Below are 16,002 nucleotides of genomic sequence, written 5' to 3'. Positions count from 1 at the left end.
AATTTGCTTCTTCTTCCTTGTTCCCACAGGTAAGCAAGTGTGTTTGTGTTCTTCATGAGCAGTCTATGTTTCTTACAACCCTACTGTTAGTGCCACTGGTTTCCAAATCAGCTAAGGGGATTCATCTTCCCATTGTTGGACCCCAGGGCTAGGGTGCCCAAAATATGTGGGTATATGTATGTTTTATTTACACATCTAGAGGTACTGGTGAAAGCATATGGTATCTCAATCAATTAAGCTCTGTTCTAGAAATTTCAAAGAAAATTAGATACAGGAAAACTGTCTATCTGGTTGTTCAATGTAGTCTGTTTTTCAGATTTAAATAAGAAAATTACTTGCCTACTTTGCCCTTGCACTTTCTCTTTTCCAGTCATTTGTTCACTTTGCTTCCTGTTATTTTTCAAAGACATGTATGATTATTTCATTCCCCTGCTTAAATTATTTTCATTGGCTCCAGGCTGCAAATTCAGTAAAATAATTCATGCTCTTCATAAAAGGGAAAGACCCCTTGGTCTTTCCAACTCTACCTGCTTCCATCTCATCCTGCCACTGACTTCTTGCATTTCTCTCAAAATGACATACTGCAATTGCACCCATTGTTACCATCTCCTATCAGAGTAAGCATTCTAAATCTAAGTACCACACTACCAAAATCCTTTAGGATAAAGTATTACACTACTTACCTTAATGTACAAAGCTCTTTAAGATTTATCCCTGCTTAACCCAAAAGCCTCTCTCCCACTCCACCCTATATGTGTCCCTTCCTAAAATCAAATTAATTCCCAGACCTAATGTTGCTTTTATGTTTGCAGCTTTAGCTTATGCTGTTTTCTACACCAGGAGGCACTTACCCCACCCAGTCTTAATTAACAGTTACTTCTTTTAGAAAGCTGTCAGATAGTTAATCAGATAGCCACTCTTCTGGGTTCACAAATCACCCTGTACACTAATAGTACAGAATGCATTCATTGTTTTCCTTTATGAAATCATTATTTTATACTTCCTCTGTGCCAGGTATTGTCCAGCTTCCTGTAGCCTAGCGGCAAATGAAACATCAGCACCTCACAAGATCATTAAGGGCAGGAACAATGTCTTTTTTGACCTTGTAAAAAGAGCCATTATCCTTACTCTTTATGTGTTGAATGGCTTTTTATCCTCCAGCACCCAGCTTATGTCACTGCATTTATTTTGTTGCTATAATTTTTTGAATTAATCCTCAGAATAAACATAGATCAGAAAATGGGGTTCAGTATAATTTACCCAAGATCACACACATCTAAGTCTCAAAATCAAGATTGAAGCTCTGTGCTATCTAGTTGCAAAGAATAAATAAATTCAAATAAATAAATAAACTCAAGATTAGTAAATAAGTTATATAGCCACAAAGTGACCATTAATTTAAGCATTTCCTATACCACCCTTAAGGGGAAATTTGACCTTACAAACATTCTCTGTATTTATATTCAGAGCATTCTTCATCTCTCCTCCAGCAGTCAGATTATTTAAATATGGCCAACAGTAGCAATAAGGAACTGTTGATGTTTGTTCCAAGGCAATTTCCTTCAAGGCACATTCTTAAAATCTTACTATCATTTAAAATTTACTATCACATCTAGGAAAACACCTGGCTCTGTCATAAAGTAGTATAAAATTATAGAATGTTCAGGTTATATCATTAAAAATTAACAGAATCTATTCCTTACCTATTCCACACCACCACACACAGACACACACATGCACACACCATTCATGCTTCATTTAGAACGTAAGGAAATTAATATACAGAGAGGAAAGTGACGTCCACATTTAGGTGTCTGGTTAGTAAGAATGGAGACTAAAACTCAATTTTTGAAATTTGGAGTCTAGCAAGTTTTTACTCAAGTGCAATGACCCTAGTTAAAGATTCCATTAATTTGGAGACATTATTTTACTTTTTGCTTGGTGCTTCCTATATTTTTCAACTTTTTTGCATTGAGCATGTCTGACTCCACCATCTATCTACATGATCATCAAAACTGCATCCTTTAAGTCAATTTTTAACCTAATTTTTGTTTTTTTGCTTTTTTGCGGTATGTGGGCCTCTCACTGTTGTGGTCTCTCCCATTGCGGAGCAACAGGCTCCGGACGCTCAGGCTCAGCGGCCATTGCTTACTGGCGCAGCCGCTCCGCGTTGTGTGGGATCTTCCCGGACTGCGGCACGAACCCGTGTCCCCTGCATCGGCAGGCGGACTCTAAACCACTGCGCCACCAGGGAAGCCCTAACCTAATTTTTAAAAGGTGTTGGGACAGAATCTTTCCCATTCTATTTAAGGTTCCTTCTTTTTAACTGCACCCGAGCTGTCTCAGTATGATTTAGTCAACCTGTGAACCTGAAATTCAAAACAGCAGAAATGTTATCTTAATTAGAAAAAACATAAAATAAGTATTTATAAAATACCTATGATGTGATGGATGTATATAGATTTACGTCAGTAATCATCAAGATATCTGAAGTTCTATAATTTATTAATTTCACTTTCCCCCTTATTCCCAGAGGATGTATGAACTCTAAGTGAAAATTAAAAGGAAAACCAAGTTGGAAATTAATAGTTTCTTAGGATGTCACTGACCATTGTGAAATGCAAGCATTGTTGAATAGCCCATTTCAACAAGCCGAAGGCCTTTACCCTGGTTTCCCCTCTGCCTCTGGGACATTATTTACTTAGTTACTTAACCACTGACCACCTCCCCTCACTGCCCGAGGACTGTAGAGTTACAATTTTATTACAGTGTTTCTCAGAACTTTCAGTTCCACAATATTCTCTGGGTAAAAACTGAAATCTAAACAGTCACCAAAGTAACCGTTTCCAAGAAAACTGCTTCACAATCTAGATCCTATCAATTTGCTGTATAAAATTATTTTAAAATATATGAAGGAAAAATGATTGCCTGTACTCAGACATAGCTAAAATTAACTGAGCCACCCACCATTCTTTCAGATCATAACTAAAAGGAGCTTGTAATCAGATGTGGTAATATTTTCACCTTTACCTTCAGCATAGCAGCAGAATGGAATCAGAGAGATGTGAACTGTTATTTATCAGTTAGACTTTACATCAGATGACTTTTCTGAAGGCTGCAGTTTTTTGCCTGTGTGTATTGCAGCTGTGGGATAACTCTATCAAAGAAAACTTGGCAGGCCTTTTATTTCAGCCACTGCTAAAATAAAATAAAATGTCATCAATTAGCAGCTAATGCAGTAGTTGAATCACTGTGTCTTTTAGAAAATAGAAATTATTTTCCTGCCTCTGTCTGCCTTATCTTCTCATAGAAACAAACAAATGTTCAACTGACATTGTACTAGCTAGAAATTGATAGACAGTGTTTTTCCAATTTCAAAAACATGGATTTAATTTCTGGTGTCTAGTTTCTTTCCCAGTGAAATGAGAATATTACTGATGAACTGTCAAATTAGCTAGCATATAATAAGCATGCAATAAATATTTGTTGAATGAATTAATTAATAATATCTATTATTTACTGAATTTAAACCGGATGCTAGCTGCTTTAGCATTATCATTCTTATTTTGCATGTGGGAAACCTAAGGTTAGAAAGTTACAGAAGTGGGATTCAAAGCCTGGGTTGTTTTCTACACTTTCTCCCTGCCTCTCCTATGGATATGATAAATACCAAAATTGAAAACTCATATTTGTGTAATAATACACAAGACCATGGGGTTAAAAACACAAATTTAAGAGTCTTTTGGTTCTAATATGTATTTGCTGGGAGATTTTGAATAGATCTCCATGATTCTCAGTTTCCTTATTTGTAAGATAAGGCTAATAATAAGATCTATCTCATAAGTTTGTTATGAGAACTAAACTAGATTGAAAATCTGTGAAATGTGCTTAGCACAGTGCCTGGTACCTAATAAGCCCAGCAGCAATATTAACTATGAATACACACTCCTGGGTCTTTCTATAGCAACTTCCTTAGTTGCCAATAGACCGGTCTATTTCTTTTTAGATAGCCAGAAAGTAACTTGCATATATTGGCTAGTAAGACAGTCTCCTTTGTTATTAAAATAAAATACAAAGAAGTTTCCAAAATCATGGCTGAGACATATGCAGGAGGATAGGTAACACTAGGTCTTCCTCTTCTCCCTGAATCTTACTATACTGTAGGGTCACTGCTGCATATTTTACTTTGACCAATAAATAAATAAATAAATAGATAGGTAGGTAGATAGATAGATAGATAGATAGATAGACAAAACACTTTCCCTTAGTTTTCTCAACATGACTGAATCAAATTCACATTTTCAAAAGAAAGTTTCCTAAATACTAAGAGGGAACAGAAAAGAAAGAAAGCACAGATCCTTCAAACTCGTGTGTGTGTGTGTGTGTGGGGGGGGGGGGGTTACTTTTCTCAGAGCTAATATATTTGGTTTTATGAATTCACTTCTGTAATACACTTTTTGCCTTCTTCCTGTAATTGTTTATTTGTTTACAAAATTGGGTGTGTATTTTTGTAATGTACCTTAAATTCTTAATGGAAAAAAGAGGGCCTGTTCTAAAATAAACTATATGGAAGATAGATGATAGTGAGATAGATAGATAGATAGATAGATGATAAAAAGATACAGTTAGAAAATAAATAACTTTCCAGAATTTTTTAAACTCAGATAACTACTTCTGGGCCAAGTGAGATGACACCCTTTCCTGCCACCTTCCTCACTCCACCTGGTGGGCCCCATATTTTTCCCTATCACACATGAATGGCCTATTTGCTCTCTTCTTGTCCACTGCCATTTCCCAGGACTACGAGGGTTGTAGTGACTGATGTAATCAAAGCTTTCACCCTCTCTAGTTCAAGTCGCCATTTCTGTCTGCTTTAAAACCACTTTGTAATTAAACTGAACCTCCCTAAAAGGTGTTACCCATTACAAACTCAGGGTACCATTATACCTTGATATAAGATGCATTTTCACATAAGACACATATCTGCTTATCTATATCAGAGGGCAATTATATTCTCAACAGAAGACTTTTTGATGTTTTCATTCATCTCCTATATCCTCCTCCATGCTTCATAAAAGGCACTCAGAGGCATTTCAGAAATACTTGTTAAATTGAGTTGAACTGAACTAGAAATACTTATATCCTTTTCTCAGGTATTAGATTTTTTATTGAAATATAGTTTATTTGTAATATGTTAGTTTCAGGTATAGAGCAAAGTGATTCAGTTATATACACACACACAGATGTGTGTATATTTTTTTTTTCAGATTTTTTCCATTATAGATTATTGCAAAATATTGAATAGAGTTCCCTATGCTATATGGTAGGCTCTTGTTGTTTATCTATTTTATATGTAATAGTGTGTATCTGTTAATCCCAAACTCTTAATCTATCCCTCACACCCCTTCCCCTTTGGTAACCATAAGTTTATTTTCTATGTCTGTTGAGTCTGTTTTGTAAATAAGTTCATTTGTAGCATTTTTTCAGATTCCACATATAACTGATATCATATGATATTTGTCCTTCTCCATCTGACTTACTTCACTTAATATGATAATCTCTGGGTCTATCCATGTTGCTGCATGCATTCATTCTTTTTATGGTTCAGTAATATTCCATAGTATATATTTACCACATCTTTATCCATTCATCTGTTGATGGACACTTAGGTTGCTTCCAGTCTTGGCTACTGTAAATAGAGCTACTATGAACACTTGGGTGCAAATGTCTTCAAATTAGAGTTTTCTCTAGATATATATCCCAGAGTAGAATTGCTGGATCATACGGTAACTCTGTTTTTAGTTTTTAAGGAACCTCCATACTGTTCTCCATAGTGGCTACACCAATTTACATTCCCACCAACAGCGTAAGAGGGTTCCTTTTTCTCCACACCCTTTCTAGCATGTATTATTTGTACTTTTTGAAGATGGCCATTCTGATTTGTGTGAGGTGATACCTCATTGTGATTTTGATTTGCATTTCTCTAATAATTAACAATGTTGAGCATTTTTTCATGTGTCTTTTGGCCATCTGTATATCTTCTTTGGAAACATGTCTATTATGTTTGTTTAGGTCTTCTGCCCATTTTTTGATTGGGTTGTTTGTGGGTTTTTTGCTATTAAGCTGTATGAGCTGTTTGTATATTTTGGAAATTAAGTCCTTGTTGGTTGCATCATTTGCAAATACTTTGTCCCATTCTGTAGGTTGTCTTTTCATCTTATTTATGATTTCCTTTACTGTGCAAAAGCTTTTAAGTTTGATTAGGTCCAATTTGTTTACTTTTGGTTTTATTTACTTTGCCTTGGGAGACCTATGAAACATTGTTCAATTTATGTCAGAGATTGTTTTGCCTATGTTCTCTTCTAGGAGCTTTATGGGATCATTTCTCATATTTAAGTCTTTAAGCCATTCTGAATTTATTTTTGTGTATGGTGTGTGGGGATATACTAACTTCATTGATTTATATGCAGCTGTCCAGCTTTTTCAAAACTACTTGCTGAAGAGACTGTCTTTTCTCCATTGTATATTCTTGCCTCCTTTGTAAAAGATTAACTGACTGTAGGTGTGTGGGTTTTTTTCTGGGCTCTCTATTATGTTCCATTGATCCATATGTCTGTTTTTGTGCCAAGACCATGCTGTTTTGGTTACTGTAGCTTTGTAGTACTATCTGAAATCTGTGAGGGTTATGCCTCCACCATTGTTCTTTTTCTTCAAGATTGCTTTTCAGTTATGGGTCTTTTGTGGTTCCATATGAATTTTAGGATTATTCATTCTAGTTCTATGAAAAATGGCATGGCTAATTTGATAAGCATCACATTAAATCTGTATGTACTTTAGATAGTATGGCCATTTTAACAATGTCAATTCTTCCAATCCAAGAGCATGGGATAGCCTTCCATTTCTTTGAATCATCTTCAATTTCCTTTATCATTGTTTTATAGTTCTTAGGATATAAGTCTTTCACCTCTGAGGTCAAGTTGTTTATGCCTAGGTATTTTCATTTTTTTTGATGTGATTTTGAAAGTTTATTTTTTACACTTTTGCTTTCAGATATCTATTGTTAGTGTAAAGAAATGCAACAGATTTCTGTGTGTTAATCTTGCATCCTTCTACCTTGCTGAATCCTTTATCAGTTCTAGTAGTTTTTATGTGGAGTTTTTAGGATTTTCTGTATATAGTATCATGTCATCTGCATATAATGACAATTTTACCTCTTCCCTACCAATTTGGATATATTTTATTTTTTTTCTTCTCTGATTGTTGTGGCTAGGACTTCCAATACTATGTTAAATAGAAGTGGTGAGAGTGAGCATCCTTGTCTTGCTCCAGGTTTTAGCAAGAAGGCTTTCAGCTTTTCACCATTGAGTATTATGTTGGCTGTGGGTTTGTCATAAATAGCTTTTATTATGTTGATATATGTATCCTCTATACCCACTTTGGTGAGAATTTTTATCATGAGTGGATGGTGAATTTTGTCAAATGCTTTCTCTGTATCTATTGAGATGATCATGTGACCTTTGTCTTTTCTTTTGTTGATGTGGTGTCATGTATTAAACTTTGAATGACAGAATTTAACAGCTAAATTGGATCTTCCATCTGTTTCTAGCCATCACTTTATTAGAAATCATATTGATTACCAATTTATGTTAACATTGAAGAGCCAAAATGTATAATAATAAACTAAACAAACTGTCATATTGATTTTTATAGGGATTCAAGGATATTTCTCTTGAGAGGTTTATACATGGTGGAGCCAATGTTACAGGATTCCAGTTAGTAGATTTTAATACACCTATGGTAACCAAATTAATGGATCGCTGGAAGAAACTGGATCAGAGAGAATATCCAGGATCTGAGACACCTCCAAAGGTATTTGTTTGTTTTTATCTTATTTATTTTTAGAATTTTTAGTATTTTTTAAAATTTAAGGTAGAAAGCTCATTATGCAGTTTTCCTAGTAATATTTTGCCAGACACAATGTGGCATAGGGCAGAAATATTTTGTCACTATTTGTCACACAGCCCTTAATAACTTCTAAATTTCTATATTTAAGAGAGGAGTTGTTAGACATTAGTTCAAGTAGTTTACTATATTATATTATATATATTATATTATGTTGTTATATTATTTTATGATTACTTTGTGTATGAATTTCCGTGAAGAAATTGTATGTTTTTTTAAAAAATTTTGTTAACTAAATATTTCAAATGTGAACAACCATTGGTAGCTATTCCACCCAGATAAAAATATATTTGCAAAGTGATTTACAATGAGTAGGGAAATTGGGAAATTGGTAGAAATGTAAACTGTATAAGCTTCTGCAAAATTTCTCTTTCAAGTTAACAGTAAAATGTCAGATTTTTAAATTTTATGTGACAGACCTTGCAGAAATATGTTATTGGTATCTACAAAGGAAGCTGGTAAATTTCTGATCATAAGCACATTTTTTTCTCTCCTGAAGAGATAGATGACTTCCTTAGATATCATGTAAATAATGGCATAATGTTTCTTAAACTTCAACTCCTACATGGTTTTGAATTCCTACATAAAAAGGAATCATCATTTCAACAACTTTTACTAATCTCTCACTGTGTATTCTAGTAAAAAGTTTTCAAATATAATTTGGAAATTCTAGCCTAGAAAACTATGATCTAGGGGTAGAGCAAGTCAGTTCTTCCATTTCCTAATTATAAAACTTTCTCTACTATCCATGTCAGTTTCTTCTCTGTAATATAGGAATTTGGCTAGTCATAACATTTTCACTACTCTATAGAAGCATGGAATTTCAAAAGAAAGCATTTATTGAGTATCCACTATGCTCAAACACTGTAGTCCAACCCTCTGATTTTACAGATTAATAAATACAAGATATTAAATGGTATGTTAATTGGCTGTCCCTGAGTCAAGGACCAGGTTTGTGGAATGCCCAGGACCAAGTCATGGGTTCCCTGAGTCTTAGACAAGTGCATTGTCCACTATATTACACCACTTCTCACGCTTAGATAAAACATATGAAAGCATATTAAAAAACCAAAAAATTTTCAAGATGTAAACTACCTTCAGGATTAAAAGAAACTTGAGAAGTCTTTTAGTCTTTTTGCCTTCAAGCTGGTTCAGAGAAAAATCATCCCAAAAGCTCAATTATATCAAGTATTAATACACAAGGAGAAAAGTGTAAAGCTTCCTGCTAAACTCATTGGGACAGTTTGCTTTACAGCATATTCCCCTCATTCTGTCATCAATGTATGTAGAGACTCCCTTGCCCTTCTCTTCTCTATTTGTATTTCTTCCTTCCTCACATCTTTTTCTCAGCCATATTTATCTCAGCATTTTTTCTGTAAACCATCTCTTCAAATTCTTGTTACCCTTACAGTTTTAGTATGTAGAATGGGCTTCAAACTTCTTGGCAGTGTTTTGCAGCACCTTGTGACTTTTTCATTTCAGTGATAATATGTAATAATATGTGTCCACTGTGGTCCTCCTGTCTGGACACACTGGTGTCGTTTGTCCTTCCCTATCTTGCCTTTAGCCTATCACAATGTTTACTATTTGATCATCTCCAACCAGACTTATCTATGTCAAAGCTTTGGGCACTTTGTTTTATATATAAATACATATAATTTTCTCATCTTTCACAGTTTTCTTAGCATAATAGTAGGCACCCAGTGGCCATTTAATAAATAGATAGAGCCAGTTCTTATTGTTCATGGTAGTCCCATTCTATAAAGTTGCCATGAACACTGAATGAGTGAATACTGAACACTTACTCCTAGGGGAAATTACAAGGTTAGGTCACTACATTTTTGTCAAACAATCAACACATAACACTTTGTTTTATCTGTGTTTCTGTTTAAAGATATCTTATTTAAAACATTGTCAATAAATTAACATTGAATTCATGGCCAATAGCAGTATAACTCAAGCCTGAACAAAGCTTATCTAACATGTATTTTTTTCCATAAGACACATCACAGCTTTCTTGTACTGAGGAGCACTAGACAGCCATCTTTTGGGCCATCTTTGTAGTCTTCACCATTCCTAGCCAGTATCTAGCTCTCAGATATGCTATGAAATTCAATCCTCACAAGTACCACAGAAGATAGTCCTTATTTTGTTTGATTTTGTTCTGCTTCATAGCTGAAAAATGTACAACATATTCCCATAAAACTATGAATAGCAGAATTAGAATTCACCTAGTTCTCAAAACCTAAATTCTTGCCACTGTGCTGTGATTCTGCCAAACTCTATATTTTTATATACAAATGTTGATAAACAGAATTCATCCCACCATTCTAATCACTGGTTAAAGCAGTGAATAGCTCTAGGTCAAGACTTAGTTTTATTCTCCTCCAAAATGAAGAGTATGTTTAATAAGAATTTCTAGATACCATCTAGAAATGCGTGCCCATAAATATGGTTTCTTGGACTTCAGCACAATAAGACACATGGAAAAGAATGAAATCCTTTAAAATGGTAAAACCAGTTTAAACTACTGCTTCTTTCCATCTATCAGCTCTATGACCCGTCAAAAGTTTTGCCACTCTGGCTGAATGTCTGCTTTTCTCTGCTCCACTCTATACAATATCTGTTCTCTTTTCTAGTTCACTTGTTTCATAAAAATGAATGGACTTTTTAAAACACAGCAAGTGCTTTTGCTTTTTTGGAGTCATATCTCTCAGCTTCTTTCTTCTTATTAGAAAAGCAACAATAGTTTTCTTTTCTTCTCCTAGATCCTAAAATGCTAGCATTGCATATTTTCTCTTGCCCTTTATATCTTTGATAAGTTCTACTTTATTACTTGTTTTTATTTTCTTGCCATCCAGAAAGATGATTTGATGGCTTTCTCTACTCAAAGATATGTTGCTCCAGGCAGTGGAGGAGATATGTCCATTTTTGGCTGAGTACCTTGGTTAAGTATCTTAATTTCCTTCGACCATCCCATTCCAAATATGAGGGTGTATGCTTATCATTAAGCCTATTTTGTCATGTCCTTGAAGAATATATAGCAAGGCTTATAATTTATAAGTCACATATAAATCTTTCTGATGAAGCTTTAATTAGATTCTCTGCCATTGAAAGGTTCTTTGTTAGAATTTATATTCTTTATCTTATCCATGTTTTAGTCCTTCTCTTCCCAGGATCGCTGACTGCTATGCTTAGCAGGTATATTGCCTAAGTTTACTTTCTATGATTTAAATTTCAAACGATTTTTATTAATTTATAAGCAGCAATTCAGGATCATTTTCCACATTCCATAGCACAAAAGTACCTCTTGTATAGGCTTAGAATGTGTTAGTCATATAGAATTGACCATATGGAATTCCTGAAAGAGATAATGTATTTTTTTGTTATGACTAGCAGTTGATGCTCTGCCACACTTCAAGAGAATTGTTCCATATGTTTCATATGTTTAGGAATTTTCTAGTCAAACTTTACAACTGTTCCCTGTTCTTTTTATTTTCAGCTTAAACAAATCACATTTTCTTCGAGATTTTCCTCATTTCCTCTCCTAACCTTAATAATCTTTTCCTGAGAGTTTTGTCTTTTCTCAAAGAGAAGCATGGGACAATCATCAGAAAGCAGATGACCTATACTTCATTTCTCCACTGTATCCTAAGTTACGATAAAAACTTAGAGAAATGACTTAACCTTCCTGAGCACACTCAACAGGCATGGACATAACAATACTTGTGTTTATTTAGCCATGTGTATACACACTTGTTAAATAAATAGATGTTATTTCTGGCATTCTATATCTGAGTAACAGTAAACATTCCCACTCATTCTTCTGAGAAACTGGACAGAGTTATATACTCCAGGTCAATAAACATATATTAAATCTCAGGGACTCCTGATGGGCATTTGGAGGAGGAAAGAGTAAGACATTCCAGCCCTCCAGGGGTTCAAACACAACAAGAGATTACGGCATTTAGTCTTTTTTTTTTTATACTTTAGCTGTTTCACTTGGACACAACTAAAAGACCATACCTAGAGGCCTTGCTTCTCCCAACTGATGGAAAATTGTGCATTAGAATTTCTATTTTTCAGAGTGTGTTTTCTCCTTTTAAAACCACAGTGTTAAGAATTGATATACAGTCTTTGTAATAAAGCAATAATAGAAATTTCTGAAGCTAGAGGCAATTAATTATCAGTAATTTAACTGCCCTTCTGGCAGCATGGTACTTTATGTCATAAACAAACAGAGTCCCCAGACTAGTCCCCAATTCCGGTGATTGATAAGAATTTAACATTTACCATTATAATTACTTTCATTTTGTTAGTATACATCTGCTCTGACTTATGATGGAGTCCTTGTGATGGCTGAAACATTCCGAAGTCTTAGGAGACAGAAAATTGATATTTCCAGGAGAGGAAATGCTGGGGATTGTCTGGCAAATCCTGCTGCTCCATGGGGCCAGGGGATTGACATGGAGAGGACGCTCAAACAGGTAACTCACAATTTTATTTACATTCAATTTATTTCACAAACATTTTTTAATGGCGTATTCAAGAAAACAGAATAACCTATCTGTGAATAATATATATTACAATTGCCATTTTATTATATTGAACCATTTTCATTTCTGAGACATTTCTAAATAGGATACTGGATAGAAAACTGATGTTTATATTATATGTAGATGCTTAGCCAGGATAAGTTGGTTATGCCACAGTAATAAACAACCCCAAGTCTCAGTGGCTTAAAACATCAAAAGAGTATTTCTCACTCACAAACACCAGATTAGTAAGGGCACTTTGTTTATTATAATCACTCAAGGATCCAAGCTGACATAGCAGCTACCATCTTGAATGCTACAAAGGGCAAAGGGTTGTGGGCAGTTTTCTAATTGGCAATTAAATGCTCTGGCACTCATCACATCTGTTTACAACTCATTTGTCAGAAAGAGTCACATAGACCTAGCTAACCAAAAAGGGTGCAAGAAGTACAAGCCTACCATGGGCCAAGAATGAGGAAGAACCTCAAACACTGGCAAACACTATTAATCTACTAATCCACTGACTACCTCAGTAAATCTTTATTTACTTTTTTTAACATCTTTATTGGGGTATAATTGCTTTCCAATAATGTGATAGTTTCTGCTTTATAACAAAGTGAATCAGCTATACATATACATATATCCCCATATCTCCTCCCTCTTGCATCTCCCTCCCATCCTCCCTATCCCACTGCTTCATGTGGTCACAAAGCACCAAGCTGATCTCCCTGTGCTATGCAGCTGTTTCCCACTAGCTATGTATTTTACATTTGATAGTGTATATATGTCCATGCCACTCTCTCACTTTGTCCCAGCTTACCTTTCCTCCTCCCTGTGTCCTCAAGTCCATTCTCTATGTCTACATCTTTATTCCTGTCCTACCCCTAGGTTCTTCAGAACCATTTGTTTTTTAGATTCCACATATATGCGTTAGCATATGGTACTTGTTATTCTCTTTCTTTTTTTTTTTTTTTTTTTTTTTTTAAAATAAAATAAATAAATTTATTTTAAAAAAAAGCTCTAAGGCAAATATGACAAAAGTTGACCTCTATTAATCTCAGTGGTGAGTACAAAGGTATTTGTTATATTATTTTTATACTTTTATGTATATTAAAAATGTTTCATAGTTGAAAATAGTTTTAAAGAATTTAACATGAAATAAAAATGATTCGAAAAAAAAGAATATATACAGTAAAAGGATATAAGGGAGCTAATAGGTTTTTTTTTTTTTTTTTTTTTTTTTTTTTTTTTAACATCTTTATTGGGGTATAATTGCTTTACAATGGTGTGTTAGTTTCTGATTTATAACAAAGTGAATCAGCTATACATATACATGTGCTCCCATGTGTCTTCCCTCCTGCATCTCCCTCCCTCCCACTCTCCCCCTCCCACCCCTCCAGGCTGTCCCAAAGCCCCGAGCTAATATCCCTGTGCCTTGCGGCTGCTTCCCCCCAGCTATCCACCCCACCACGTTTGTTAGTGTGTATATGTCCATGACTCTCTCTCGCCCTGTCAAAACTCACCCTTCCCCCTCCCCATATCCCCAAGTCCGCTCTCCAGTAGGTCTGCGCCTCCATTCCTGTCTTATCCCTAGGTTCTTCATGACATTTTTTCCCCTCAAATTCCATATATATGTGTTAGCATACGGTATCTGTCTTTGTCTTTCTGACTTACTTCACTCTGTATGACAGACTCTAGGTCTATCCATCTCATTACAAATATCTCAATTTCATTTCTTTTTAAGGCTGAGTAATATTCCATTGTGTATATGTGCCACATCTTCTTTATCCATTCGTCCGATGATGGGCGCTTAGGTTCTTTCCATCTCCGGGCTATTGTAAATAGAGCTGCAATGAACATTTTGGTACATGACTCCTTTTGAATTTTGGTTTTCTCAGGGTATATGCCCAGTAGTGGGATTGCTGGGTCATATGGTAATTCTATTTGTAGTTTTTTAAGGAACCTCCATACTGTTCTCCATAGTGGCTGAACCAATTCACATTCCCACCAGCAGTGCAAGAGTGTCCCCTTTTCTCCACACCCTCTCCAGCATTTATTGTTTCTAGATTTTTTGATGATGGCCATTCTGACTGGTGTGAGATGATATCTCATTGTAGTTTTGATTTGCATTTCTCTAATGATTAATGATGTTGAACATTCTTTCATGTGTTTGTTGGCATTCTGTATATCTTCTTTGGAGAAATGTCTGTTTAGGTCTTCTGCCCATTTTTGGATGGGGTTGTTTGTTTTTTTGTTATTGAGCTGCATGAGCTGCTTGTAAATTTTGGAGATTAATCCTTTGTCAGTTGCTTCATTTGCAAATATTTTCTCCCATTCTGAGGTGTTATTCTCTTTCTGACTTACTTCACTCTGTATGACAGAATCTAGGTCCATCTACCTCACCACAAATAACTCAAATTCATTTCTTTTTATGGTTGAGCAATATTCCATTGTATATAAGTGCCACATCTTCTTTATCCATTCATCTGTCGATGGACACTTAGGTTGCTTCCATGTCCTGGCTATTGTAAATAGTATTGCAATAAACATTGTGGTACATCACTCTTTTTGAATTATGGTTTTCTCAGGGTATGTGCCCAGTAGTGGGATTGCTGGGTAGTATGATAGTTCTATTTTTAGTTTTTTGAGGAAATTCCATACTGTTCTCCATAGTGGCTGTGTCAATTTACAGTCCCACCAACAGTGCAGGAGGGTTCCCTTTTCACCACACCTTCTTCACCATTTATTGTTTGTAGGTTTTTTGATCATGGCCATTCTGACTGGTGTGATGCGATACCTCATTGTAGTTTTGATTTGCATTTCTCTAATGATTAGTGATGTTGAGCATCCTTTCATATGTTTGTTGGCAATCTGTATATGTTCTTTGGAGAAATGTCTATTTATGTCTTCTGCCCATTTTTGGATTGAGTTCTTTGTTTTTTTCATATTGAGCTGCATGAGCTGCTTGTAAATTTTGGAGATTAATCCTTTGTCAGTTGCTTCATGTGCAAATATTTTCTCCCATTCTGAGAGTTGTCTTTTCATCTTGTTTGTGGTTTCCTTTTCTGTGCAAAAGGTTTTAAGTTTCATTAGGCCCCATTTGTTTATTTTTATTTCCCTTTCTCTAGGAGGTGGGTCAAAAAGGATCTTTCTGTGACTTATGTCATAGAGTGTTCTGCCTATGTTTTCCTCTAAGAGTTTTATACTGTCTGGCCTTACATTTAGGTCTTTAATCCATTTTGAGTTTATTTTTGTGTATGATGTTAAGAATGTTCTAATTTCATTCTTTTACATGTAGCTGTCCAGCTTTCCCAGAACCACTTATTGAAGAGACTGTCTTTTCTCCATTATATATTCTTGCCTCCTTTATCGAAGATAAGGTGACCATATGTGCGTGGGTTTACCTCTGGGCTTTCTATCCTGTTCCATTGATCTATATTTCTGTTTCTGTGCCATTACCATACTGTCTTGATTATTATAGCTTTGTAGTATAGTCTGAACACCA

General features: G+C 35.1%; 1 protein-coding gene across 3 annotated transcripts in view; it reads left to right on the top strand.

The window, feature by feature from the left end:
- The window catches only part of GRIA4 (glutamate ionotropic receptor AMPA type subunit 4), a 520,203-nt gene that overhangs the window by 422,946 nt on the left and 81,255 nt on the right, over window positions 1-16,002 (top strand). For all 3 annotated transcript variants that reach the window (XM_065881559.1, XM_065881557.1, XM_065881560.1), the window contains 2 exons: window positions 7,711-7,869; window positions 12,282-12,449. In XM_065881559.1, coding sequence (XP_065737631.1) covers window positions 7,711-7,869; window positions 12,282-12,449 — 327 coding nt within the window. The remainder of the gene's footprint in view (window positions 1-7,710; window positions 7,870-12,281; window positions 12,450-16,002) is intronic.

This window comes from Phocoena phocoena, chromosome 8 (assembly GCF_963924675.1).
Source record: "Phocoena phocoena chromosome 8, mPhoPho1.1, whole genome shotgun sequence".
NCBI classification, from domain to species: Eukaryota; Metazoa; Chordata; class Mammalia; order Artiodactyla; family Phocoenidae; genus Phocoena; species Phocoena phocoena.
This window is presented reverse-complemented; position numbering and strand designations above follow the sequence as displayed.